This window comes from Colletotrichum destructivum, chromosome 5 (assembly GCF_034447905.1).
Source record: "Colletotrichum destructivum chromosome 5, complete sequence".
Lineage (NCBI taxonomy): Eukaryota > Fungi > Ascomycota > Sordariomycetes > Glomerellales > Glomerellaceae > Colletotrichum > Colletotrichum destructivum.
Genome location: NC_085900.1, coordinates 4,702,445 through 4,726,336, shown reverse-complemented (window position 1 = coordinate 4,726,336; position 23,892 = coordinate 4,702,445). Strand labels below are relative to the sequence as shown.

The 23,892-nt window shown below is 57.0% G+C and overlaps 7 protein-coding genes across 7 annotated transcripts; 4 read left to right on the top strand and 3 right to left on the bottom strand.

Annotated features, from left to right (window-relative positions):
• Nucleotides 1-367: 367 nt before the first annotated feature.
• On the bottom strand, nt 368-5,156 carry CDEST_08981 (Putative sterol regulatory element-binding protein). The gene is made up of 2 exons (XM_062925140.1): nt 3,169-5,156; nt 368-3,097 (listed from the first exon to the last, which is right to left on the bottom strand). The coding sequence occupies exons 1-2, from the start codon at nt 4,093-4,095 to the stop codon at nt 983-985; spliced, it is 3,042 nt and encodes a 1,013-aa protein (XP_062781191.1). The 5' UTR covers nt 4,096-5,156; the 3' UTR covers nt 368-982.
• A 2,209-nt stretch (nt 5,157-7,365) lies between these two features.
• Nucleotides 7,366-9,736, bottom strand: CDEST_08980 (uncharacterized protein). The gene has a single exon (XM_062925139.1). It carries the CDS (start codon nt 9,366-9,368, stop codon nt 7,614-7,616), a length of 1,755 nt encoding a protein of 584 aa, XP_062781190.1. The 5' UTR covers nt 9,369-9,736; the 3' UTR covers nt 7,366-7,613.
• Nucleotides 9,737-10,475: 739 nt separating this feature from the next.
• Nucleotides 10,476-11,442, bottom strand: CDEST_08979 (uncharacterized protein; the record flags this gene model as incomplete). Its single annotated transcript, XM_062925138.1, has 2 exons — nt 10,476-11,350; nt 11,430-11,442. 2 exons carry the CDS (start codon nt 11,440-11,442, stop codon nt 11,004-11,006), a joined length of 360 nt encoding a protein of 119 aa, XP_062781189.1. The 3' UTR covers nt 10,476-11,003.
• Nucleotides 11,443-11,496: 54 nt separating this feature from the next.
• On the top strand, nt 11,497-15,150 carry CDEST_08978 (Putative DNA helicase, UvrD/REP type, DExx box DNA helicase domain superfamily). Its single transcript, XM_062925137.1, has one exon. The coding sequence runs from the start codon at nt 11,646-11,648 to the stop codon at nt 14,613-14,615; it is 2,970 nt and encodes a 989-aa protein (XP_062781188.1). The 5' UTR covers nt 11,497-11,645; the 3' UTR covers nt 14,616-15,150.
• A 1-nt stretch (nt 15,151) lies between these two features.
• Nucleotides 15,152-15,646, top strand: CDEST_08977 (uncharacterized protein). The gene has a single exon (XM_062925136.1). It carries the CDS (start codon nt 15,189-15,191, stop codon nt 15,519-15,521), a length of 333 nt encoding a protein of 110 aa, XP_062781187.1. The 5' UTR covers nt 15,152-15,188; the 3' UTR covers nt 15,522-15,646.
• A 734-nt stretch (nt 15,647-16,380) lies between these two features.
• CDEST_08976 (uncharacterized protein) lies at nt 16,381-17,275 on the top strand (the record flags this gene model as incomplete). Its single annotated transcript, XM_062925135.1, has 3 exons — nt 16,381-16,716; nt 16,948-17,066; nt 17,161-17,275. 3 exons carry the CDS (start codon nt 16,381-16,383, stop codon nt 17,273-17,275), a joined length of 570 nt encoding a protein of 189 aa, XP_062781186.1.
• A 769-nt stretch (nt 17,276-18,044) lies between these two features.
• CDEST_08975 (Putative Sterol-sensing domain, protein patched/dispatched) lies at nt 18,045-22,228 on the top strand. The gene is made up of 2 exons (XM_062925134.1): nt 18,045-18,546; nt 18,604-22,228. Exons 1-2 carry the CDS (start codon nt 18,280-18,282, stop codon nt 22,165-22,167), a joined length of 3,831 nt encoding a protein of 1,276 aa, XP_062781185.1. The 5' UTR covers nt 18,045-18,279; the 3' UTR covers nt 22,168-22,228.
• Nucleotides 22,229-23,892: the final 1,664 nt, after the last annotated feature.

Genomic DNA, 23,892 nt, shown 5'->3' with positions numbered 1-23,892 from the left:
CAAGTCTCATGTGAGTCTCTTATGAGTCTGAGATAGACCTGCCAAGAGTCCTTGATCTTCGATACAGACAGACCCGACCTGCTTCCCACCGTGTAAGAATGCCTCCCCATTTCGTGTCGATATTGTCCTACCATGCCCAACATCAACAGAATTCGCTCCGCCCCCAGAAGAAACAAGACGAACATAAACACCATAGACAACATCAACCACTCACTCCCTCTTATTTATTGTCTATCGCTATCTCCCCAGTGGTAACAGGTCGGCGACCCTGTCTACAATTTCTCTCCCCCTCCCGTCTGCTGCAACCTCAGAGGCAAACCTCCTACCCTATCGGGACATATCTCCAGGCTGCCTTTTTCTACCCCCCATCAGCTCCTCCCCCTTCTCTTCCTCTAAAGGCGCCACCATCAGACCGAAAAAGCAAGATACGACAAGGCCATCATGTACTGCTAAAGCAACGCCACTGCATCCATATTGATTCTACATAGCCGCCGGCCCCAATGGCCGCCGTATTATAGAGAAGTTCCGTCGCAACATTTCGAGCCGACATGTGTATATATCCCACCCAGAAAACCACCAACCTCCACCCCACATCCCATCCCATAACATCCACACCTTTCGTGGGAGATAAAATGTCAAGCAACCCAGAAGCGACCTCCCGTCTCTGCGAATGCAAAATCCGCTGGTCCCAACCTTTTCCAGCCGTTTTTCTCGTTGCTTTCCCTTACAAAAAGAAAATAGAAAACGAAACGCCCAGTATAACTAGAGAGAAAGACAAAATGAGAAAGAAAAAAAAAGGGGGTTTACATCCTCCCCGGGTGTGCGACGCCAAAACCCAGATGCCCTATCCGTAGAAAATACCAACGAAGAAAAGAAATGTGAGCCCATCTAGTATGTAGTGAGGAGGGAGAGGCCGATGCCGCCGTCGCCGCCGTCGCCGCCGCCGCCTCCAGACCGGACTTGGGGAGAAACAGAAGAAAGCTCAACAGCCCTCTTCGTCGCACTCGCTCATGCTGCCGTACCCCGTGTCTGTCTCCATGCCGACGACGCTCTTGGTGATGCCGAGGCAGCGGTCTACCATCTTATGCCGGACGTCCTGCTCGAGGCCGCACTTCTCGCCGGGCGCGCTGCCAATCCATATCCGAAGGCTGCCGGCCAGACGCTCCAGCGGGGTGCTGAAACACTCCGTCGATGACCGGTTGGCGAACAGCTCCTCCATGAGCTTGAAGAGCGCCGTGCAGCCGAGGAGCGACATGTTGGCCGTCGTCCTGGGCCGCGCAATCTTCTCAACTTGCCGGAGGCCCTCGTGCGGTGCCGCCGCCGTCACCTTGGCACGCTCCAAGTGTGCAATGGCCATGGCACACTTGAGCGCCATCTGCACCTCCGGAGACTGCGCCGAGGTCGATGAGTCGAAAATGGCAGCGATCCGGCCGATCGAACCTTGCTCACTGGTCGGCTGCATGTTCTGGATCGCCGCGGCAATGTTGGCACCCCGCTTCTCGTCGACGAGCACGGCGCGCGCCACTAGAGCACGCGCCTGCGCACCGGATCCGATGGGCGCCGTCTTGAGCGCCGACTCCAAGCACGTCGACACCACTCTCGGCGCGTCGCCGTCGTCCTTGCCGGCCTCGAGGCTGGTGACCAAGGCACGCTGGATCGTCTGGCTAGACCACCAAGCCGCGACGGCATCCAGGGGCGAGCGCACGGCCTGGTCGTCGACGACCGAGTCCATTCCATCGTTGTGCTCCGTGACGCCCTCGGTCGTCGCCAAGTTCCACGCCAGGTTGTAGGCCCGCTGGATAACGGCATTGTTGAGAATGTCATCACACTCGAGCTCAATCAGGGCCGCCAGGTGCTCGGGGAGGTCGTCGTCGACCTGCTCCGAGTTGCGGCGGAGCTGGGAGAGCACGCGATTCAGGTTTCTGGCCTCGTTCCACAGAGAACGGGCGAGCTTCTTGGCGACAATGTTGTGGAGGCCCTTGGAGCCGAGGTCCCAGAGGAGCACACGAACGTGCAGAGCCTTGAGCATGAGCCGCGATGGGGTGTCGGGAAGGGTGCCGGATGCCAAGAGCGTGAGCGTGAGGCGGCTCTTGTTGATCTCGACGTCGCCTCCCGCCAGCTGCGCATCCAGAGCGATAGACCAGGCCTTGACACGTGCGGCCTCCTGCTCCTCCGTCAGCCCGGTGAGCATCTGGTAGCCGTGCACGCCAATGGCGTTGCGCATGCTCAGCTTCATCGTCTTCATCATCAAGGCCGCGGCCTCGAGGAAGAAGTTGTGTTGCGGGACCCAGACGGTCTGGATGGCCGTCAGCCAGGCCTGGCGACGCACGTGAATCGGCGACGCGACAGAGCCGGCGGCTTGGAGCGACTCCCTCAGATGCTGCGCCTTCTTGGGCTTATTCTCGGACGACACAAAGAGCGACGGCACAAAGACCCACAACATGGTGCCGAGGAAGAGCAAGAACTTGAGATGCGAAATGATCTGAGCAGGCGAGATGTAGTAGCCGCCGATGTGCATGTGTGACGTCGATCCGAGGTAGCTGAGCAGCTGGATGGGCATGGCGAAGAGGCCACGGCCCTCGGGTGACTCGTTGCTCTGCTCGTTCTCGCGTACGGCCTCGATGATCATGAGGCCGGCGAGCGAGCCTACCATCAGCTTGCCAAAGTAAGGGCCAGCGCCCCAGCGTCCCTGCTGCTGCATCTGCTGCTGCTGCTGCTGTTGCTGCTGCTGTTGCTGCTGGATCTGTTGCTGTCGCATGAGGGCGGGGTTTCCACGATATCCTTGATGCGGGACGGGGTAGGGCTGGCCGACTGCCATCTGAGCGGAGATGATGCGCTTCATGTCGTCGGGGACGGGGATCATGCCCTGGGCGGGCTCGCCGCGCGGCGTGCCAATGGGCGTGCTGATGTAGTGGTCCTGCGGGTACTGCATCGGGGTGGGCGGCTGCTGGAGCGGGCTCATGGCGCCGTTCATGGCGCCGGCGACGAAGAGCTTCTCGAAGGCGCTGATCCTGGCCTGCATGGCAGTGTTTTCGTCGCAGAGTCGGTTGTTCCTCTTCTCGAGGTGGCGGATGTACTCGGTCGCTTTACTCAGAACCTGCAACATAGGGTCAGTCCACAGTACCGGCCTGGATGGTCTAAAACCGATGCCATGCCGTGCCAACTTACGGTAGCCTTGTTCAACTTGTGTGCCGGCGTCAAGCCGTGCAGCTCCTCACGATCCTCGGTGGTGTCCTCGCCCCTGGCGCTCTTTGACATGATTCTAAGGCTGGGCACGCTGTCGCGAAGGGCGGCGATCTTGTCGTTGAGGTTCGTGCGATACCTCTTCTCAATCATGTTGTGGGCCGTCTTCTTGACCGGGTGGTTCTCGTCATCTTCATCGTCGTCGTCGTCGGCATCGGCCGACGACTTGCGCTTCCGGCTGTCCTTGCTCGAGAGGTCGTGGGCGTCGGGGGACGACAGTCCTGCTGCCTTGTGGTCGCTGGTGGCGGATCCGGGGCTCGGCTCGCTCTTGGGAGATTGATACTGGAGATGGGCGGGCATGGCGATGTTCCTGAGCTTTTCCTGCTGGGCGGGAGTCAGGAGGCTCAACGTCTCTTGGGGTAGGGTGTGGTGTTGGCCGGCTCGATGGGAGTGCTGGTTGTGGGAGGGAGCGGGAGTGGGAGCGGCATAGAAGCCGGCCTGGGCGAGGGTCGAGTGATCGAGGGGGGAGGTTACGTTGGTAGGGGCGTGGTGATGTTGTTGTTGTTGCTGCTGCTGTTGGTGGTGCTGTTGCTGGTGGTGCTGGTTCGGGGACAGTTGTTCCCAGGGGGAGGCAGTCTGGAAGAGAGGCGTGGCGGCAGCGGCGGAGGTGGCCGCGATGCTGCTGTAGGAATCGTACGGGGGCGTGTCCTGAAAGGACCAATTGGTCGCGTTGTAGTAGGACTGGCCGTCGCTGGCGATGTTGGAGGCTCCGTTAGAGGCGGACTCGAGGTTCTGGGAGTCCGAGTCGTCGAGGAAGGACGGGGCAACGGCGAGGGCCGAGTCGTCGAGGCCGAACAGGGCGTTGGGGTCCTGGTCCGCCATGATGCCGAGCGGTGTATCCGTGTAGGGCATATGCAACTATGGGCCGATGCTCAATTCATCGAAGTCGGTACGATGACAGGCCCTTGAGGGTCAATCGGGGATTCGGGAGTGGTGCGAATGGGGGCCAGGTCCCGATTCTGGCTCGGGGACGAGACGTGAGTGGCCGGCGGTCGCAACGGAATCGGTCGAGAAGGGCCACAGGGGGGTGTACGGTATGGTATGGTGCGGTACAGTGCGGAACGGAGCGGTAGGGGAGAGACTCAGACGAGATTCAGAGGCGAGTGGGAATCTGGGACGGCGGAGTTGAGGGCGTACAGCGAGAAATTGATTGACGGTGGTCGACGGACGGCGTGGTCGCAGCGGGAAAAGGATTGCGTGCGTGTGTGTGTGTGTGATTGATTGTGTGTGTGTAGAGGTAGAGTCGTACGACTGTCGGCAGAAGGCGATGGGCAGATGGGGACGGGATGAGTGGTGTCGGCCGGGAAGGTAAGGCAGAAAAGACCCAGTTGTAGGTTCAAATCGTATGACGCTGGTCTTAGGGTGTTTTTTTTTTCCCTTCCTCAACCCTCTCCCCTCTTGGTTGTCTCTTCTCTTTCCGTACACACTCACACGTTCAGTTGCAGTCGTGCTGGGGTTGGGCCGACAATGTGCGTGAAGTGGGGGGGGATAAGGAGGAATAGGAGGGATGGACAGGTATGTAAGAGGTTTGGTGCTTGGGTGGTGTTTCTAGTGGGTGGGAGAATTTCTGCACTCACGCACGCACACACTCGACTTAGGTACACACAGAGCAGACAGACAGACGGACAGCCACACAACACAGACACACGCAAGCAAGCACAGACACAGGGGAGGGCAGGGTTTGCGCTGTATCGAAGGACGGGTGCAGTGCAAGGAATTACGGGATTCGGAATGGGGGCCAGAGTGAAGAATGGAGGCCTGAGTGAAGAATGGCGAGTGAGTGAGGAGTGAGTACAGATACAGTACAGTAGACAGAGTGAGTAGTAGTAAGTGGGTAAGTGGGTGAGTGAATGAGTGAGTGAGTGAGAGGAGCGAGTGGGCGAGGACGCAGGTAGAGGAGAGAGGGAAGGAAGGAAAAAGGAGGCCGGGGGGCCGATCGTACGATTATCTGGAAACGACGCCTGATATGAGCCCAGACCACCTGTGTCCCTGGTCCGTCCTGTTCCTGCTCTAGGGATACCTGGGTACTTACTTACTCTCCCTCATGCTCCTTGCCCTCAGTGCACCTTGCCCGCCTACCGGTCTCTTTTTTGGCTGTCCCCCAGGCATTCAGTCCATAACTAGAGGCATGGATAGTGGCTTTCCATTTGTCGGGCTGAGGCCATGTGGGACTTGGGGCGCCCCATTCCCACCCCGGTACGTACCATGCCACGCTTTTCAAGATGAGATGAGACCTCTCTCCTCTTCCTCTCTCTGCCCTCTCCTCTGCACGGCTCTCCTCGCTTCCGCCCGCCCGCGGCCGTCGACCTCGGGCCATTCCCCGCTACAGTCAGTCAGTCAGTCAGTCAGTCAGTCTGCCAGTCGAGTCTGTCACTGCCTGGCTGTCTCCGCTCTTGTGTTCTGGTGATAGTATCGCTGCCTATGGGCATCTTTTGCCATATCAGGGCCTCCAGTTCCCGCGGCGCCTGAAGACGACGCGTGTGTGTGGTAGGTATGTCCATGGTTTTCTTGGACGCCGAGAACAGCGACATCAGCATCAGCATCAGCATCAGCATCTCCGTGGCGCACCCACCGAGAAAAGCCCGGCGGGGAATAAGACCGACAACACAAACTTAATCCTCATCCTGTCCGTCCATTCTCCACATGGCAGACACGCCACTGCCAGACTGCCAGACTGCCAAACAAATAACAACAACCAAAAAAAAAAAAAAAAAAAAAGGCTACGGGGACACGAGGCATTGGAGACTCGGCGCTTCGGATGATGAAGGGTGTGTGCGCCCGAAAGCTAGAACATGTTAAACCACTTCCGGGAATGTGATGGTAGTTACCTGTGTTTTGACCCCCTCATACTCGCTCAATCCGGCCTTTTCAACTGGACTCACTCGCTCAACTCAATTCGCCCTCAGCAGTCTCTCAAGCCTTTCAACTCGCCTGGTCTTGTCTCAGCCGGGTTCACCTCAGCTCGGCTTCCAGCTCTCTCTCTCTCTCTCTCTCTCTCTCTCTCTCTCTCTCTCTCTCTCTCTCAGCTTCCCAGCTCCCCGGCTCCCTCTCCCGTCCGTCTGCTCGCCGGGTGTTCCATGGCGACGGCCGTTTTTCTTCTATCCAGTCGAGCCACGTTCCTAGTCATTCTCCAACATGAAATGTCCCCAGACATCCGGATACGTTCCTCCTCACATGTGCGTTCCCACCGGCGCCCGCTCGTGGAGGCATTGTCCAGGTGAAAAGCAGACGTGGCTGGTCCCCTATCCACCGTCTTGTGTGTCTACACGTTGTGTTCCTCACTCTCTAATCACTCCAACGCCGTCGCTGAATCCCCTCATTCCCTCCTCGCCACTCACCTCGCTTCCAAATTATTTCCTCTATCCCCCGGTTCACCCAAGCCTCCAACGCCTCATCGAGTGTCTCACCATGCGGCCTTTTGGATGCGACACCAAACCTGCCACCGGCTCAAGCAGTCCACCCACGTGTGAACCCGAACCCCCGCGTGTCTTGACTCTTCCTCCCCCTCCCCTCAATCGACCCCGTCTCGAACAATTCTAATTGCCTTCTCCCCGTCAGTCCCATCTGATCCTATGCATCAAGTCCTTCCATCCCCTCCCCTCCCCTCCCCTCATTGACACTCACTCACGTCCCTTTCTCCCCGAGTCCCCCATTATTAGACCTCATACCGTACCGCCAATCGGCACATGCTTCAACTCGATATGCCTGGAGACGCGACTCGACACCTGCATCAACCCCCTCCTCCACCAGCAACCATCCGAAACGCTAATTGTTCCTTGGGGCGTTGGGGCACGGTGAAAACAACCCTGGGTTGCAGGGAGAGGGACGGGGTAGTGGATTATGCAAAACAACAAAATGCTAGGGAAAAGGGGGAGAGAGAGAGAGGAGAGAAAAACTTATTGAGTAACCTAGATGGATGCTAGATCGTTGTTCGGGACACCCTCATCGTCCTTTCCCCTCCATTCCTGACTCTTGTCATGAGTCCTGATCCAGTGGCCCTGACTCTTGACTCTGCGTCTGCCGTCTGCGGCTCACATGCCCATCCACCCTCGACTTCCTGCAGTCCTACTCCGTATGTTGAGTGTCCAACATGTCCTTCTTCGCATGAACGATACCTCGGCTTACGTGTGTAGGTCAGTGAGAAGAACCATTGACAGAGATGACGCCAAAAACCGGCATTTTCATTCTGTGTGTATCTGTCTACCCGACGAATCAAGAAGAGAGAGAAGCAAACGGAAAAGACAAGAAAGGAAAAGAAGGGAAATTTCGTCAAAGCATTATACCTACGGTCGCCCGCCAGGCACCCTGATCCCACGATCCTACAGTCTATTTGGTATTTCCCTTTTTCTAACCACCGCCCCTATTCCAATTTACCAGATGTCTTCCTCGCTCCTGACCATCTCCCTCGTCGGTGTCTTGGGCTCCAGCTTCTTCATCCGCTTGCGGTCCGCCTTGGTCACTAGCGACGGCGTCATGGGTACGCACGGCGTGAAGGGCTGGTAGGGCGAGTACGGCACCGCCATCCCCGTCGCCGGCGTCCGCGCCCCGGACGGCGACAGCGGCCCCGTACGCGTGAACACCGTCTGCTTGGTCGTCTGTGACGACTGCGACGGCGAGTTCAGCGCGGGCTCGTACGCGCGCAGCGGCAGCGCCCCGCCGGTCCGCACCGCCGAGGGCGCTTTGGACCGGTACCCACCACCACCACCACCACCACCACCACCTCCACCGGCCCCCGGCGGGGGAGGGATCTGAAACGATGCCCCCGGTCTCGGGGATGCCGGGAGGGTGGAGGTGGAGAACCGTGCGCCCGGCTTTGGGGTCGACGGCAGCCCAATGAGTGGGGCCGTCGACCTATCCGACACGGCCGAGTTCGGATCCCTCTCGGACAGCGCCGCCGAAGGGTGGCGGACGTGATCGATACCGATGGGGATGTGCCCGCCGATCCGCTCGTCGATGCTCTGCGTGCTCTCGGGCGAGTGTTCCGGACTGACGGGCGACATCTGTCCGTTGTTGTGGTGCACACCCCCGTACGACATGTGATGATGGCTAGGCAACGAAGGCGGCGGCGGCGGCGCGTACTGCCGAGGCTGGATGGCGTTCATCTCCTGCGACTCATGGCGCGGGAAAGTGCCCGTCATGGGCGTCATGATGGGCGATGAGATGTTGACGGCCCTAACCTCCTTGGTCTTCTTGGGCGAGCGCAGGGCGGCAAAGATGGACGATGCCCTCGACTGCTTCTTCTCCGGCTTCTCCCCCGGCTTCTCCTCTGGATTGCCCTCCAACTTGCCCCCCGGCTTGCCCTCCGGCTTGCCCTCGACGAGGTTCAGGTTACCCGGCTTGTGCTTCTCCTTCCTGACGGACGATCTGCTGAAGCTGGCATGCGACGGTGTCTGCAGCTGTGGTGGGTGGCTGGAGAGCGCCCGCGGCGGCTCCTCCAGCTTGATTCCCTGCGCCTTGGCCTCCTCCTGCTCCATCACGTACTTGTACATCTCCTCGAGCTGTGACTGCGCCATTTTCTTGTCTTGGGCGACCACTCGTTGGTCTACGGTAAAATCTACACCGGGTGCGTGAAGCGTTGACGTGGGTGTCGGGGTGACGTATGGTGTCTGGGGTGTCGGGTACTCGGGCGTGTAATACTCGTCCGCTGAGGGATACGAAAAGTTGCGAACTGGGCTCCGTGGTATACTCCTGAGAGAGCTTGGCACATGTAGCGTAAGTTTTGGCGGCGGCGACTTGGGCTCAAGCTCGTCGAAGTCGACCTCGATCTCCTGGTTGGCGGCAGATAAGGCCTCGCGACGTCTTTTGGAGAGGATGAGCAGGAAAACGGCGACCAGCACCAAGGAAACTCCGTACGAGCCGACGATGGCGCCGACCTGGTAAGGGATGTAGGCGGGATCTCTCAAGGCACCGGCCGATGCTGGAGGTCCGTCCTCGGGTGACGGTGCGGGATCCCAATCAATGTTCAATGGGTTGTTGTGATTGATGTTGCGAGTCTCGCGGACAGACGGGGCTGCATGCGAGGTGGCAGGACTACAGACCAAGAAGAGGAAAGAGAAGAGAGCGAGGGACGAGAATCGAAATCGAAGTCGAGGGCGAGAGTTAAGAAGGGCTTGGACGAGTTTCATGGTGAGGTGGTGAGGGCACCGCAACTCTTTTTAAAAGTCAAATCCAGCTTTGATGATCTTGCCTCCTGGTGGAGGGTCCGAAACACATTGCGATGAGAAGTTACATGAAAAGGCATGGATATGCGGCGCACAAAGGGGGTATATAGCGGCTGGTGAGGTTCGGCAGTGCGTCGAGACCGGCGCTGGCCGTGTGCTCTCGACGCTGACTTGCTGGAGCCCCCAGGCACGACTCCTGCAAAGCGGTAGCACTTGCATGATGGTTGATGGATTCCACGGTGACGAGAGACTTGGAGGGCGAAGATGGTGGCCCCCCCTCCCAGAGAAAAAGGGCAAAAGGGCCCCATGGCTATTCCTGTCATCTGTAAGAGGGGAGGCGGGAGAGCATCAAGGGCTTCCCGAGATGTGGTTGGACAGATCGACGTGACGGCAGGGGGCATTTAAGCGCCGAGGACGGCTGTCGGGGTCGTGATTGGGTTGGTCCATCACATCCGATTTGATCCAACCCCGCGCCGTACCACACCCCGGGCTCGAACTGACTTTGCCCAACTCAATTCGTCGTCGCAGGGCGATGCTAATACTGGTACTGGCCAGGGCCCAGAACGGCCAGCCACTAAGAGGCGATAGCTCCCCGTAGTCCAGCTAGGAAAAGTGGTGAAAAGAGGAGCGGTTCCCAGGTCAGGTGGTCATTATTCAGCCTGTCGTTCGTTGACTCCGGTCGGTTCTCGATTCTCGTCCTGTCTTCTAACCGTTGCGCTGAAGGAGAGACGTGCGGGAGACAAGCGACCATGCCCAAGTCCCGGCCAGCAGGAGTGGTCTACCCCTGCGTCCGCCCATCACCTCTATCTCTCTGACCGCATGTGCTTTCTGTAATAGGGCCTCCGACTTATTGCATAAGCCTGGTCAAGCCATTGCCAATGGGCCCCCTGCGGCATCGCGTCACACGCCGCCGTCAAATGGGATCTTTGGCTGGATGTGACTTCACACCAAGAGCAGCATTAAAGCGTGATAACGGTAACTTCGTCACCGTGATAGGATCGAGGTCTTTCTCCTCCCAATCGACCGATGGAACGTTGAGTTACACTTTGCCCCGTTCCAAATTGTTTTTCGGGGGCAGAACTAGAGGGGGGGGGTAGAAGAAACCTTGGGTCTCAGGGACCACGGCTGTCTCGCTTTCGGCACGGGTAGGAACAGGAACAAAAACAGGAACAGGAACAAGAAGGGAACTCTGTCATCAAAGCAACCGAGCACAGACTTTGTGCGAGCAATGCTTATTTCCAAATGAGCATTTGCCCAGTTGAGCGTCTCATGCGCCCACCCTCCTATCGGCCGGGAGAGAGTTGGGCAACGGGCGAGACAGGACCATTGAACGTTGATTGAGGAAACAGAATTTCCAGCTCGTCAAATCAGCGCCACGGACGACGGATGGCCTCAGTGTGCTAGGAAGGTAAGGCGAAGGGTTGGTAGTCGGCGCTCGGTTTATTATTTGGTATTGCCGCGGAACGACAAGACAATCAGCCTATTGGGCGACTGCAATCAAGCTCGACAAAGTAGGACGCCTGGCGCAATCCAATGCTGCTTTGTGCACAGTCTGTCCGCTCGAACCTTGGAAGACGAGGCAACGGACAGACTAAGCGACTACTTGTAAGGCGAAGATATCACCCAGACCGACCCTACACAAATTAGAATGAAATTGAGGCGCCGGGTCGTCCGGTGGTCGGGAAAGCCGAAGAGTACATCGTACTCATTGTCTCGGCAGGTGACTATCCCGGGTGTGAGTCTCAACAAAAAAGGATGCCATCGGCGAAGGTTTTGGGTTTGGAAATGCCAGAGCGTTTGTTTGCACTGCCCAGTCTGCTCAGTCTGTCCTGCGGTCGGTCCAGCGGTTCCGGGTTGCTGTCTCTTGCAGGTTCCGTTTTGTGAGTAAGGACCGGCGGTGGATCTGCGACGGCACGTGCGTTTGTGCGTTTGGAAGGGGGACCGACCTGGATGGCTAGTCACGAGGGGTGGGAAATCCGGACGTAATCAGTCACGTGGTCTGGGACGGCTGTCAGATCATGTGACACCGTGCCGCCATGCCGCGACCCGCAATGTTGACATGGCTGCGGACGCATCCACTATGTCACACTAGGACGCGTCGACCAGCCTTCATTCAGCACGCCACGCGACTGCTCTCTCGCAAGAAAGGGACATGCGGCTCAGCATCATCTGCTCAATTGCCTCCTGAACATCATCACATGCTTCTGACGTGTTCGGATCGCCAATGACCGCTCCCCAACGATGAAGTCGTCCAGCTCGGCCCCAGGGCCGGCCGAATCTATTCTGGCAACACTCAATACCGCGCAGTGCCGCGCCGTCACCTCGAATGCATCTACGGTTGCCATTCTTGCCGGTCCTGGAAGCGGAAAGACGCATACTCTGACTTCCCGCGTCGTCTGGCTCGTGGACAATGTCGGCTATGCACCCACCGACATAATTGTCGCTACCTTTACGGTCAAGGCCGCGCGGGAGATGAAGGAACGCATCGCCAAGGCCCTGGGCGATGACCGTGGGAAACGGGTTGTCCTCGGCACATTCCACAGCATCGCTCGTCGGTATCTTGCCGCCTACGGAAAACACATTGGCCTGGACGAGAAATTCGCCATCGCAGACGACACAGATTCGAGGTCCATTATCCAGAGGATTTGTAAGCGATTCCAGCTCTCGGTTGATCCTGCGGGTGCAAGATCATGGATCAGCAAGAAAAAGGCAAAGGGTGAAAACCAAACGCCGGCAAAACGAAATGGCAAGGAGGTTCCCCAAAGTCCCGATATGGAAACCTGCTTTCGAGAGTATCAGAGCCATCTCGAACGCTCGAACCTGCTGGACTACGACGACCTGCTGACTCGGTGTGTGGAGCTGCTGCGGAAGCATCCGGCATGTGTCGCCAACGTCCAGGCCGTGCTCATTGATGAGTACCAAGACACCAACGGCATTCAGTACGAGCTCATGAGGCTGTTCGCGCAGGCCAGAGAGAGGATCACCATCGTTGGAGACCCAGATCAAAGCATTTACGGATGGCGATCCGCCGAGATCAAGAATCTGTACAGGCTTCTCAAGGACTACCCGAACGCAGAGGAGATCTCGCTCGAGGAAAACTACCGCTCGTCCCAAGCAATTCTGGACGTGTCTCTGAAGGTCATCCAGCAGGACAAGAAACGGTACCAAAAGGTGCTGTTGCCCATCCACAACAAAGGCACCAGACCCGTTTTGCGGCGGCTCAAGTCTTCGGCTGTCGAGGCTGAATGGATCGTGTCGGAGATCAAAAGGGCTCTGTTGATGGCGGGCAAAATGCTCACCCACGATGACGTGGCAATTCTCCTGCGATCGGCTTCCCTCTCGAGGCATATCGAATCGGCCCTTGGCAAGGCCGGAATGGCTTACAGAATGGTGGGCGGGTTTAAGTTCTACGATCGCATTGAGGTCAAGGTGATCCTTGATTATCTGCGTGTCATACACCAGCCAGACAACAACGATGCAGTGGCTCGTATCATCAATGTGCCTCGCCGCGGCATTGGAGACACGACCATCAAAGCCCTTCTCGAGGAAGCCGAAAGCTCCAAACTGAGCGTCTGGGCGTTGCTGAATAAGCATTGCCGAGGAGAGCGGCAGGCGAAGACCAACATCAAGAAAGCCATGGAACAGAAGGTCAGCGGAGACCTGCTAAGGCTGGTGTCAGGAGTCAGGAGGAAAATCCAAGAGCCTCCGAACGGGAGCCCCTACTACCACTTGGTTGATCTCATCGAAAATCTGCTTTCGCAGCTCAATTTCCAGGCCTACCTCCGAGACAACTACCCCGAGGAGCACGAGGCACGGTGGGCCAACGTTCAGGAGTTCATCAGCCTGGCAGGAGATTTCATGCGAGATCTAAGCGCAACGGCCGATGAAGATCGTCTCCCGCAAGTCGACGGGGTTCAACAAATGCAGGAGAACGACGCTCTTGGGCGCTTCTTGGCCAACGTGTCTCTGGCGTCGGACGCCCAGCAAAAAGGCGACACGGACAACAAGCCGATGGTGACCATCTCGACCATCCACGCAGCCAAGGGACTGGAATGGCCGGTCGTCTTTGTCCCTGCGGTGTACAATGGATCTATCCCACACATGAGGTCGGAAGATCCTGACGAGGAGCGCCGGCTCCTCTACGTGGCCATGACACGGGCCCAGTCGCTCCTCTATCTCAGCTGCCCAATGTACAGCTCGCAGAACGGGGGAAACGGGGGTGAGCGTACTGAATTGTCGAAATTCATTCCATCAGAGATCCACCCATACTTTAGAAAATGCGGCCCATCCTTCGAGCCTGGGATTCTGCAAGAAATCGGGCGCATACTGCGTCGAGAGTCCGAGGTGCCGTCGCAAGACAAAGTCTATAAAGACATGCCGCTCCTGGAACGGCCCGAGGATAATCTGTACCCAGAGGATCCGGAGAGCTCCTTTGGCGAAGCAGAAGCTGGTGGTAGAAGCCGGCAATGGCAGCGACGTCCTCGGCCGCAAGCGGTTTCGGCATCGGAAGAGGGCGACTCCCAGCCGGTGCCGACGTGGCATGCTTCTACGACGATGGATGGTGCTTCCAACTTCACGCTGCCTGGCTTCACGACCGCAAGCGCAGCCCAGGCGATGCTTGCCGCCGCGAAGGACATGGCGACCTCGGCGCAGCGCAGCGACCAAGGGCCTCAAGGATCGGCTGGGCCTCGGAGGGGAACGACAAAGCGACCGGCCGACCAGCGGAGTCTTCTGGGTTTCGTCAAGAGGTCCAGATCCGATTTGTCAGACACAGCCGGCCCTGTGGTCAACCGCTCGCCCGCTGTCCAGTCACGGCCGGCTCTTCAAGAACTGCCCGAACTCCCGAATCTGTACCAGGCGCAACGATCTGCCCCGACCATTGAGCCTGGCCTCGGCGGGCACAGGCTTGGAGCAGGCAAGCTCCCCTTCAAACCGGGGAGGGCAGCTATTGGAGGCGTCGCGGGCCCCAAAAAACACTATGCAAACTTTTCGAGTTCTCCTCCTCGGCCAAAGTCTCCCGAGAAGGAAAACCAAAGCACAGACGAGCCGCCGGCGGTCCGAGAGCGGCCGGCTAGCTGTTTGCACGCGACCACGACAACGAATGGCTTTGGGGGCTTCAAACGGCCTGCTGCTTTGAAGAAGGAGGGGGGAATTGCGCCGATAGACCGGCTGAGGAAACCCTTCAAGCCGCTGACGATGAATAGGCCATGATTGCCGGATTGTTGCTCATATTATGGGTGGTGGCGTTTACTATAGACTTGCATGATGGGTGGGCGGGCGTTGGCTGGAAGACTTGCAGAGGGGTGTGATGATACATGGAGAAATGCCTCACGGAGGACTTGTTTGCACCTGAGATGTCTAATCTATCTTAGCTTACCTTACCTTACCTACCTAGCCAAAACAGGCAATTTGAGGTACCCGAGCTACTCACGGAAGTTCCTCCGAGCTGACGGCGCCAGTCCCCGCACATTCCGGGTGCAACCGGCTGGGTGAAGCCACCCTTCCGCCAAACCACGTCGAGAGTGCGGCGCTGCTCTCGTACAAAGCAGATGCTCGGTTCGTAAGTAGTTGCAGGTGAGGGAGGAAATATAAGCCCGACAGCCGACGGGATGAGCTGGCAAAGGGTGAGTGTGAGATCACAATTTTCTACCAACCCCTTCATAGTCCTGCAGTCAATCCTGCAACTTGGCCAAAATATATACATATATATATATATATTAAAAAAAAGAGCTGTCGCCTTCTGTTCATTTATCGGACGAGTCGCCTGCGAGAACACCAAATACCATGTCCGCCGCTGCGGCAGCACGCATCGCGACCAAGGCGTTCGCGGCCCCTACCCGCCGCGCCGCCTCCTTCTCCACGGTTCCGCCCCGCGAAGCCGGCGGTCCCAGGGCGAGAGGGAAGAGCAGGGTCAACGTCAACAGCAAGAACTCTGGCGAGAGCGCCGTCGAGGTCCCCGTTTTCGATCTCCGACACATCACGTCGAGTCCGCGGGCGCGGTTCTGGCTGATTTCAGCGCTCTGCGTCGCTGGAAGCGTCGAGATGTATGGGTGGTACACTTTCGGCCCCAGGATTTTAGGGTGGGAGGAGGGCCGCAAGGGGGATGAGGACGTTTGAGGGCGTTGAGAAGAGGGTGATGTTGTAGTAACTTGCTGGAGCATACTGCTGGCTGTCTCTGCTCAATCATGTTCGTCAGTCGAGATTCGGCTCCGCGGCACACCCCGCTCAGTCACTTGCGTCCTGGGATTCAGTTAGAAATTATGTCTGTTACCTTTACAGTATTCCCTGCTTCTTCTCCGATCAATTGTAATCGGCTCTAGATATCAGGGCTTTAAAGGATCCTCTCCAACTCATCTATCGACATAAAGACCTCATTCATAAACACAGTATTCTAGTTATGTCTGTTATAAGAGCCTCCACTGGCAGCGTATTGGAGTGAAGCTCCTGCTCTCAGCGCCGAGAGAAGTCGTCGAACGAGGCATAAACCGACCATTCCTGGCCATTGGATCATCTCTTTTTGCACTCGAAAGCAATTGCCTTCCAACTGCAGTTGGTATGCGTGGGATTCTGGTTTCTGCCGGCGTATCTCGCTGTCTTGCCCTGGCTGGCCTTATGTGTTGAGTAAGTGGCGGTTCCCGTCGCCTTGTACCACCAGGGATCTAGCCGTACTTCGGACTCTGGTTGAGATGTGAATGAACCTTGGAGATACTGACCGTGAGTCTGTATGCATTCCAAATCCAGGGCTTTGGCTTCACGCCCTAATGCCGCCCAAGAACGCGTCGTAACAATACCCATAGACTTCGGTTCCTCCCGGTGTCGGTCTTTTCCTGGTCCTCGGACCCGTGCCGTCACATTGCACGATCATCTACCTCATGTCCTCTCCTTACCAAACGACATTGACTGTCTCCCTTTGGTTCCTCATCTCCAACACCCGTCTACATACCTCCCGATATCTAGCCGTCCGCATATCACGACAATGATTCGGAAACGCACCTCGATGAAAGGCAAGCCGCTGCTGCTCTTGGCGGCGATAGCAGGCATTGCCACCGCCCAGGTGAAACCGAACAGCTTCACCGTCAGCGGCAGAATCTACATCGGCTGCGCCGTGCTCAACAACGTCGCCACGGAGACCTTCGACTTTCCCGCCAACGAACTGACGCCGCAACTGTGCCATTCCATGCCTTTTTCAAGCTCTCGCTTTTCGTTTCTGCGCCGCCGGGGTCGAGCTCCAGCAGTTCTCATAGCTCTGGCAGCACGAGTAGCTTCCGCAGCATGGGTAGCTCTAGCAGCTGTAGCAGCTCCAGTATCACGGGTACCAGCTCCTCAACCGACCACCCCCCCAAGCAGTTGACACGACTATCAGACATCTCTACTTCGACCTTCACGGCGTCAACTTCTTCAACGTCTGCAAGCACTAGAACGTCTACTTCCTTAGCCATCTCTTCAATATCGACTAAATCCTTGCCTAGCAGTTCAGCATCTAATGCTAAAGTTATAAGCTCCCCTTCGTCTACAACCTTGCTATCTAGTTTAAGTATGTTAGCCTCCACAGCAGGCACTTGTCTACCTCTCAAACGTCTTCCAACGGTTCAGTGACGAGCAGCGATACTTCGACATCGGCGTCTCCGAGCAGCAGTACCGGGGGCGGACCGCCCTCTTCAAGTGGTTACAGCTCGGCTTCAAGCGCTTCTCTGACGATCTCGCCCCTTTCGACTTCCACCTCCACCACCACCGCCGCCGCCACCACTACATCCAGCTCGGATATTACCACACCGTTTACTGCGGCCGACCTTGTAGATATAACGATCCTCATCACGGTCAAGGTCATTGCTGCTCCCTCAACGGGTCCGGCAACGACACTGGACGCCTAAGGAAATATGATGTTGAGTCTTTGTGACGTGAAGCTTGGCCATGAGGTTGAAGCGAATGGCATTCTAGTTTATCGTACGTAGATACTTTCAGAAATTGATATTGCTTGAATGTGAAAAGGTCCAGAGCCTCGTGTCGGGAGATCGATGCCAACTCTCATTAGTCTTGTTTTATGTCGGTTTCGTAGGTCTATTGTCTGCACTCCGCTCGAGGAACTGGACGAGCTGGCGTAGTGACCTACTGTGACCTCGTGACGAATCCATTGTGCATCAACGACATTATATCATTTCTCGTCCACTCATATCACTACGATTCCCGCCATTGAAACGACTAAATATTCCGTCAAGAATATGCCAAACGCCTGGTGTCCGGAGTCTATAAGTGGCTCGGCCCGGCGCGGTCCCCGGAGGAGGATCCGAGCGAGTTCCGCATTGGGCAGGTACGAGAAGCGGATGTCCACGTGACTGTGTTCGTGACGCCATTGATATTGGAGCATGGGCCATTGCCAGTGTTAGCGGAATGGCTGGAAAAAGGCCCGCCAATGGAATGCTCCGGCTCAGTAGCTGGTGTCCCACTTCTGCAGGATGGGCCGGGCAGCCACCCACTGACACACACGGTTGCACTTGGATGACGCAGGCACGCAGTTGGAGGTACCGGAGCTCCTTCACAGCCGGTTGTGGTACCTTCCTTGCCACCATGCCCACCTACTCATCCCAGGTACCGCGGTACATTCAGATACCAAGTACCTAGCCTCTCTCTGTGCATCGTGGTGTCGCATATCAGCCATCTCCAACATCCGTACGTTCCATCCTCTTTCCCCATCCTGCATCCCCATCTCCCATCGCCGCTGTTGTCGTCGTCGTCGCTGTCGTCGATTTTTGGCTGTTACGGACGTCGTCTTCTCTATTCTGCTTATCTGTCGTCCGCTTTCGCACATCCCAACGCTTCAACCGAGTACCGACCATAGCTCCGACGTAGCCGCTGAGCGGCAGAGACGATAACCTCGATGACGCTATGGAAGCTTCTTGGAGCTGGCAGCTTGCTGCTGGCTGGTCTAAGCAGCAGCGCGTCAGCAGAGCCATTCACACCAAAGCATGAAGCTGGCCGGTGTGCCATGCGCGGTCACTGCGGCTCCAAGAGCTTCTTTGGCAAGCAACTGCCATGCCCCGACAACGGCCTGGCTGAGGAGCCTGATGAGAAGCTGCGACAGCAGATTGTCGACCTTTGTGGAGCGAAATGGAACTCCGGTCCTGTCTGCTGCGATGCCGACCAGGTAAGTACTTATCTTGAGCATCGTTGCAGAGTAGCCTACTGACTTGCTCTGCCGTAGGTCAAATCCCTTGCCTCTGAACTCGGAACCCCGAACCAAATCATCTCTTCTTGCCCGGCTTGCAAGGAGAACTTCTTCAACCTATTCTGCACTTTTACGTGCTCTCCCGACCAGTCTCTCTTCTTGAACATCACAAAGACACAGGAAAAGAACAAAAAGACCATGGTCACGGAGCTGGACCAGCTGATCTCAAAGGATTATGGCACCGGCTTCTTCGACAGTTGCAAGGAAGTCAAGTTTGGACCCTCTAACTCGAGAGCCATTGACTTTATCGGTGGTGGCGCCAAGAACTACACCCAGCTGCTCAAGTTCTTGGGAGACGAAAAGGTCATCGGGTCTCCGTTCCAAATCAACTTCCCCACCGAGTACAACGAGCCCGGCATGTCACCCCGCGACCTTAAGTCCAAAAAGTGCAACGACGAGGACCCTAACTACCGCTGCGCATGTGTCGACTGTCCCTCCGTCTGTCCGGAGCTCCCCGCTGTTTCAAAACCCGGCGAATGCCACGTCGGCCTTCTGCCTTGCCTTTCCTTCGCAGCCATTTTCACCTACAGCATTCTTTTGTTCGTTGCGATCGCCGGGGTCGTCGGACACGTCGTCTGGAGACGCCGTGCCAGAAGAGAAAGCGAGCGCCTCAGGCTGCTGCAAGATGCGTCTCCCAGTGACGACGAGGATGAGGGCGACCTGGTTCAGAACGGCGCCATGTTTGACCGGCCCCAACGATTCTACAAGATCAACACTTGGTGCGACGCTGCTTTTAGCAAGCTTGGCCACGCGGCAGCACGCTACCAAGGAATCACCATTGGTGTTACCCTCATCGTCGTCATCATTCTTGGCGCCGGATGGGTCAGGTTTGACCTCGAACGCGACCCTGCACGCCTCTGGGTCAGCCCTGCCTCTCCTGCCGCCAAGGAAAAGGCCTTCTTTGATGAACAGTTTGGCCCTTTTTACCGCGCCGAGAAGATGTTCTTGGTCAACGACCAGCACTCCAAGGAACCCGCTCCCGTTCTGAGCTATGACACGCTGCTCTGGTGGATGGATGTCGAGAAGAGCGTCTTGCAGTTGAAGGGCCCCGAGTTTGGTGCCACGCTCGACGACATTTGCCTCAAGCCTACCGGCAATGCCTGCGTTGTCCAGTCCGTCGCGGCCTACTTCGGCAACGATCCCTCGCTCGTCGGGAAGAATGACTGGAAGGATCAGCTCCGACAGTGCGCAAAGTCGCCTGTTGAGTGTCGCCCCGAATTCGGTCTGCCTCTTGAGCCCAACATGATCCTCGGCGGTTGGAAGGATGATCCCGTCAATGCCACTGCTATCACTGTCACCTGGGTTGTCCAGAATGCTGCTGAGGGCAGCCCTGCTGTTGAGCGTGCCATGGACTGGGAAATTGCTCTCCGCGATCGTCTTTTGGAAGTCCAGCAGGAGGCCCAGGAGCGCGGTCTCCGCCTCTCCTTCTCTACCGAGATCAGTCTTGAACAGGAGCTGAACAAGTCGACTAACACGGATGCCAAGATCGTGATCATTAGCTACATCATCATGTTCCTCTACGCCTCCCTCGCTCTCGGATCCACCACGCTGTCGTTCCGAGATATGATCAGGAACCCTGCCGTTGCTCTGGTCCAGTCCAAGTTCTCACTCGGCGTCGTGGGCATTTTGATCGTCCTCATGTCCATCAGCGCCTCTATCGGTCTCTTCTCCTGGTTCGGGCTCAAGGCCACGCTCATCATCGCCGAGGTCATCCCTTTTATTGTGCTCGCTGTCGGTGTTGACAATATCTTCCTGATTGTCCACGAGTTCGAGCGCGTCAACGTCAGCCACCCTGATGAGATGGTGGAGGAGCGAATCGCCAAGGCACTGGGCCGCATGGGGCCCTCCATCCTCTTCTCTGCCCTGACTGAGACGGTTGCTTTTGCCCTTGGAACCTTTGTTGGCATGCCTGCAGTGCGCAACTTTGCCGCCTACGCTGCCGGCGCCGTCTTCATCAACGCCATCCTTCAGATCACGCTGTTCGTGTCCGTCTTGGCTATGAACCAGATCCGCGTCGAGGACCACCGAGCGGACTGCATCCCCTGCCTCCAAGTGAAGTCCGCTCGTGTCCACCTCAGTGGCAGCAACGGAAACGCGAACGCGCGGTTCTACGAGGTGCCGGAGGAGAGCTGGCTGCAGCAGTTCATCCGCCGGACGTACGCTCCCGCCATCCTCGCAAAGAAGGCCAAGGCTATCATTATCGCCGTGTTCCTCGGCCTCTTTGCTGCCGGAATTGCTCTCATTCCCGAAGTCCAGCTTGGCCTGGACCAGCGTGTCGCCATTCCCGATGGGTCCTACCTCATCCCCTACTTCAACGATCTGTACAAGTACATGGAGACCGGTCCTCCCGTTTACTTTGTCACCAGGGACTTCAACGCCACAGCGCGCAAAAACCAACGCGAGATCTGCGCCCGGTTCACGACGTGTGACCAGTTCTCCCTCGCCAACATCCTGGAGGGTGAGAGGAAGCGTCCTGAGGTTTCGTACATTTCATCGCCGGCTGCCAGCTGGATCGACGACTACTTCCTGTGGCTCAACCCCGACCTCGGCGATTCCTGCTGCGTGGAGAACGGCAAGGCATGCTTTGCCGACCGCAACCCGCCATGGAACATCACTCTATCCGGCATGCCGCAGGATGGCGAGTTCATCCACTACCTCGAGAAGTTCCTCAAGGCGCCAACGAACGACGATTGCCCATTGGGCGGCCAAGCATCATATGGCCAAGCGGTCGTGATTGACTCGGAGAAGGACACGATTCCCGCCAGCCACTTTAGGACGATGCACACGCCGTTGCGCAGCCAGGAGGACTTCATCAACGCCATGTCGGCTGCGCGAAGAATCGCGTCCGACATTACGCGCACGACGGGCGTAGAGGTGTTCCCCTACAGCCTCTTCTACATCTTCTTCGACCAGTATGCCAGCATCGTGTCGCTGACGGCCGCTCTCCTGGGCTCGGCGGTGGCCATCATCTTTGTCATTGCGTCGATCCTCCTGGGGTCCCTGATGACTGCTCTGGTCGTCACGGTTACGGTCTGCATGACCGTTGTCGACATCATTGGCGCGATGGCAGTGTTTGGGGTGTCGCTCAACGCAGTCTCGCTCGTCAACCTCATCATCTGCGTCGGCATCGGCGTGGAGTTTTGCGCCCACATTGCGAGGGCCTTCATGTTCCCTTCGCGGACCGTCATGGAGCGTGCTAAGAACCGCTTCCGCGGCCGTGACGCGCGCGCATGGACGGCACTGGTCAACGTGGGAAGCTCCGTGTTCTCGGGCATCACGGTCACCAAGCTTCTTGGAGTCTTTGTGCTCGCGTTTACGCGGTCCAAGATCTTTGAGATTTACTACTTCCGCGTCTGGCTGGCGCTCGTCGTGTTTGCGGGCACGCACGCGCTCATTTTCCTCCCCGTGGCGCTGAGCCTTTTCGGAGGAGAGGGATACGTGGACCCGGAGAGCGAGGGTGGGATTGAGGAGGACCTCGCCAGCCGGAGATACCGTGCGCTCGTGCCGGACGAGGACACGGATTCGGATGACGACTACTAGAATGAAGATGGATGGGATGTGTTAAATGTTATGTTGTACCAAGTAATTAGGAGTAAATGAAGGGAAGGGTTTGCTTTGCGTCGACTATTTGTTCAATATGCTGATGTTGACTGGCCATATCAACCCACCGCGACAGTAGTCACGGTCGGGGATGCTAGGCAAAGCAAAGCCATGATGGTGGTAGTGTTGTCGATGCTGCCAGTAGCCGTCTACAGAAATAGTCAACAGCGAGGCGCCACATAAACATCAAGGGGGTTGCAGCCACAATGAATGAGGGACATGTGGGACAATTTGACAGCACGTCGTGGACGGACGGACGGACGCTTAGGGGCGTCGGGTAGCGGAGGCGTTTTTGTGGGAGTTGGTGGTTACACACCCACCGGTAGGCAGGATCAGTGTGTTTTTGCATGTGAGACATATTCAGGGCTTAATATTGACTGAGAGTACGAGCTGGCTGGAGAGAGAGAGAGGGAGACTGAGGGATCCCAGCGAGGTTGTCACGGTTGGAAGACATCAGTGAGGCGGGCGGATAAGTGAGAGCGCGAGGGCTTAGTTTTGTATACCTAGGCATGGTATATGTACTAGGCAGTCAAGGCAGGGTGCCCGGGAGGGATGGACCCCTAAGCCCCTAAGAATGAGGCTGATGATTTGCATTTTGCGGCATGCGATCCAAGACATACTTCTGTAAGGGTTCAGAAGGTTTGTTGGACAGGCGGGTTGGACAGGTGGTCACGAGGCGGATGAGCAGAGAGAGGGCGAGAGAGGATCCGTATGGAGACATCAGAGGATGAGAGACGGATAGTGACACAAGTGAATAAAGTACAGGGGGGGCCACGATGATTCCGAGCCACCTGAGAGCCAATTTCCGTATCAATTTGGCGGGTGAAGAGTGTCATGGACTCATTGCCCCCATTTCAATCCGCAATCGTATGTAATTGATTCCTCCCCCCCAGCCGCGAGGCCGAAAAGAGAAGAGAATGGTTGGTGAGTTGATGGAACATAAATTGGCAAGTACCTTTGTACAGTCTGCACAGATAAAGTCCGGATGGCGCGCGCGTAGGTTTGATTGGTGATTGCTAGTCAGTTCTAGTCCAGGGGCACCGTTCGTGATGGCTTCGGGGTGGCTTTTCGCTTTGGAAGCGCGAGTCGGTGCCCATTGATTTGATCAGGCGATTGGATCCGATCCGGGTCGAGGATTTTTGGATGTTTGTAGCCCCCCCTCTCCTCCCCCCCTCCCCGTGCATGGCCTACCTGCGTCGATGCCCATGATGTGTTTTCTTGGTTCTGATCACGGGTTACATAAGGGTCGTGAACCTGTGATGGAACAGGCGCTTCACAGGTCACTGGAAGAATGAGGCCGTACACCGTTGACAATGGAGAGAGAGAGAGACAGAGAGAGACAGAGAGAGAGAGAGCAAGATGACAGGTGATAGGTGATAGACGACTCAGGTGAGGATGGTTGGAGCTAGATACCTAACCTAGGTACCTAGGTAGGTGTATGAAAGGTACGTATTGGTATAGAAAGACACGTACCTTGGCTATGGAGAGATTCACCATCTGATTGGACAGCTGACGGGAGTCAGCAAATGACAGGTCGCGGAAAATGGGTCGACCCACTGCCCGAGCTCCCGAAGCGAGAGCCGCCCTTGCTGGCACTGTCCACGGGCTGGCTCACTGTTAGCTTCGCAGTTTACGCTGCTGCACAGCTGTCAGTCCTCCCGCTGA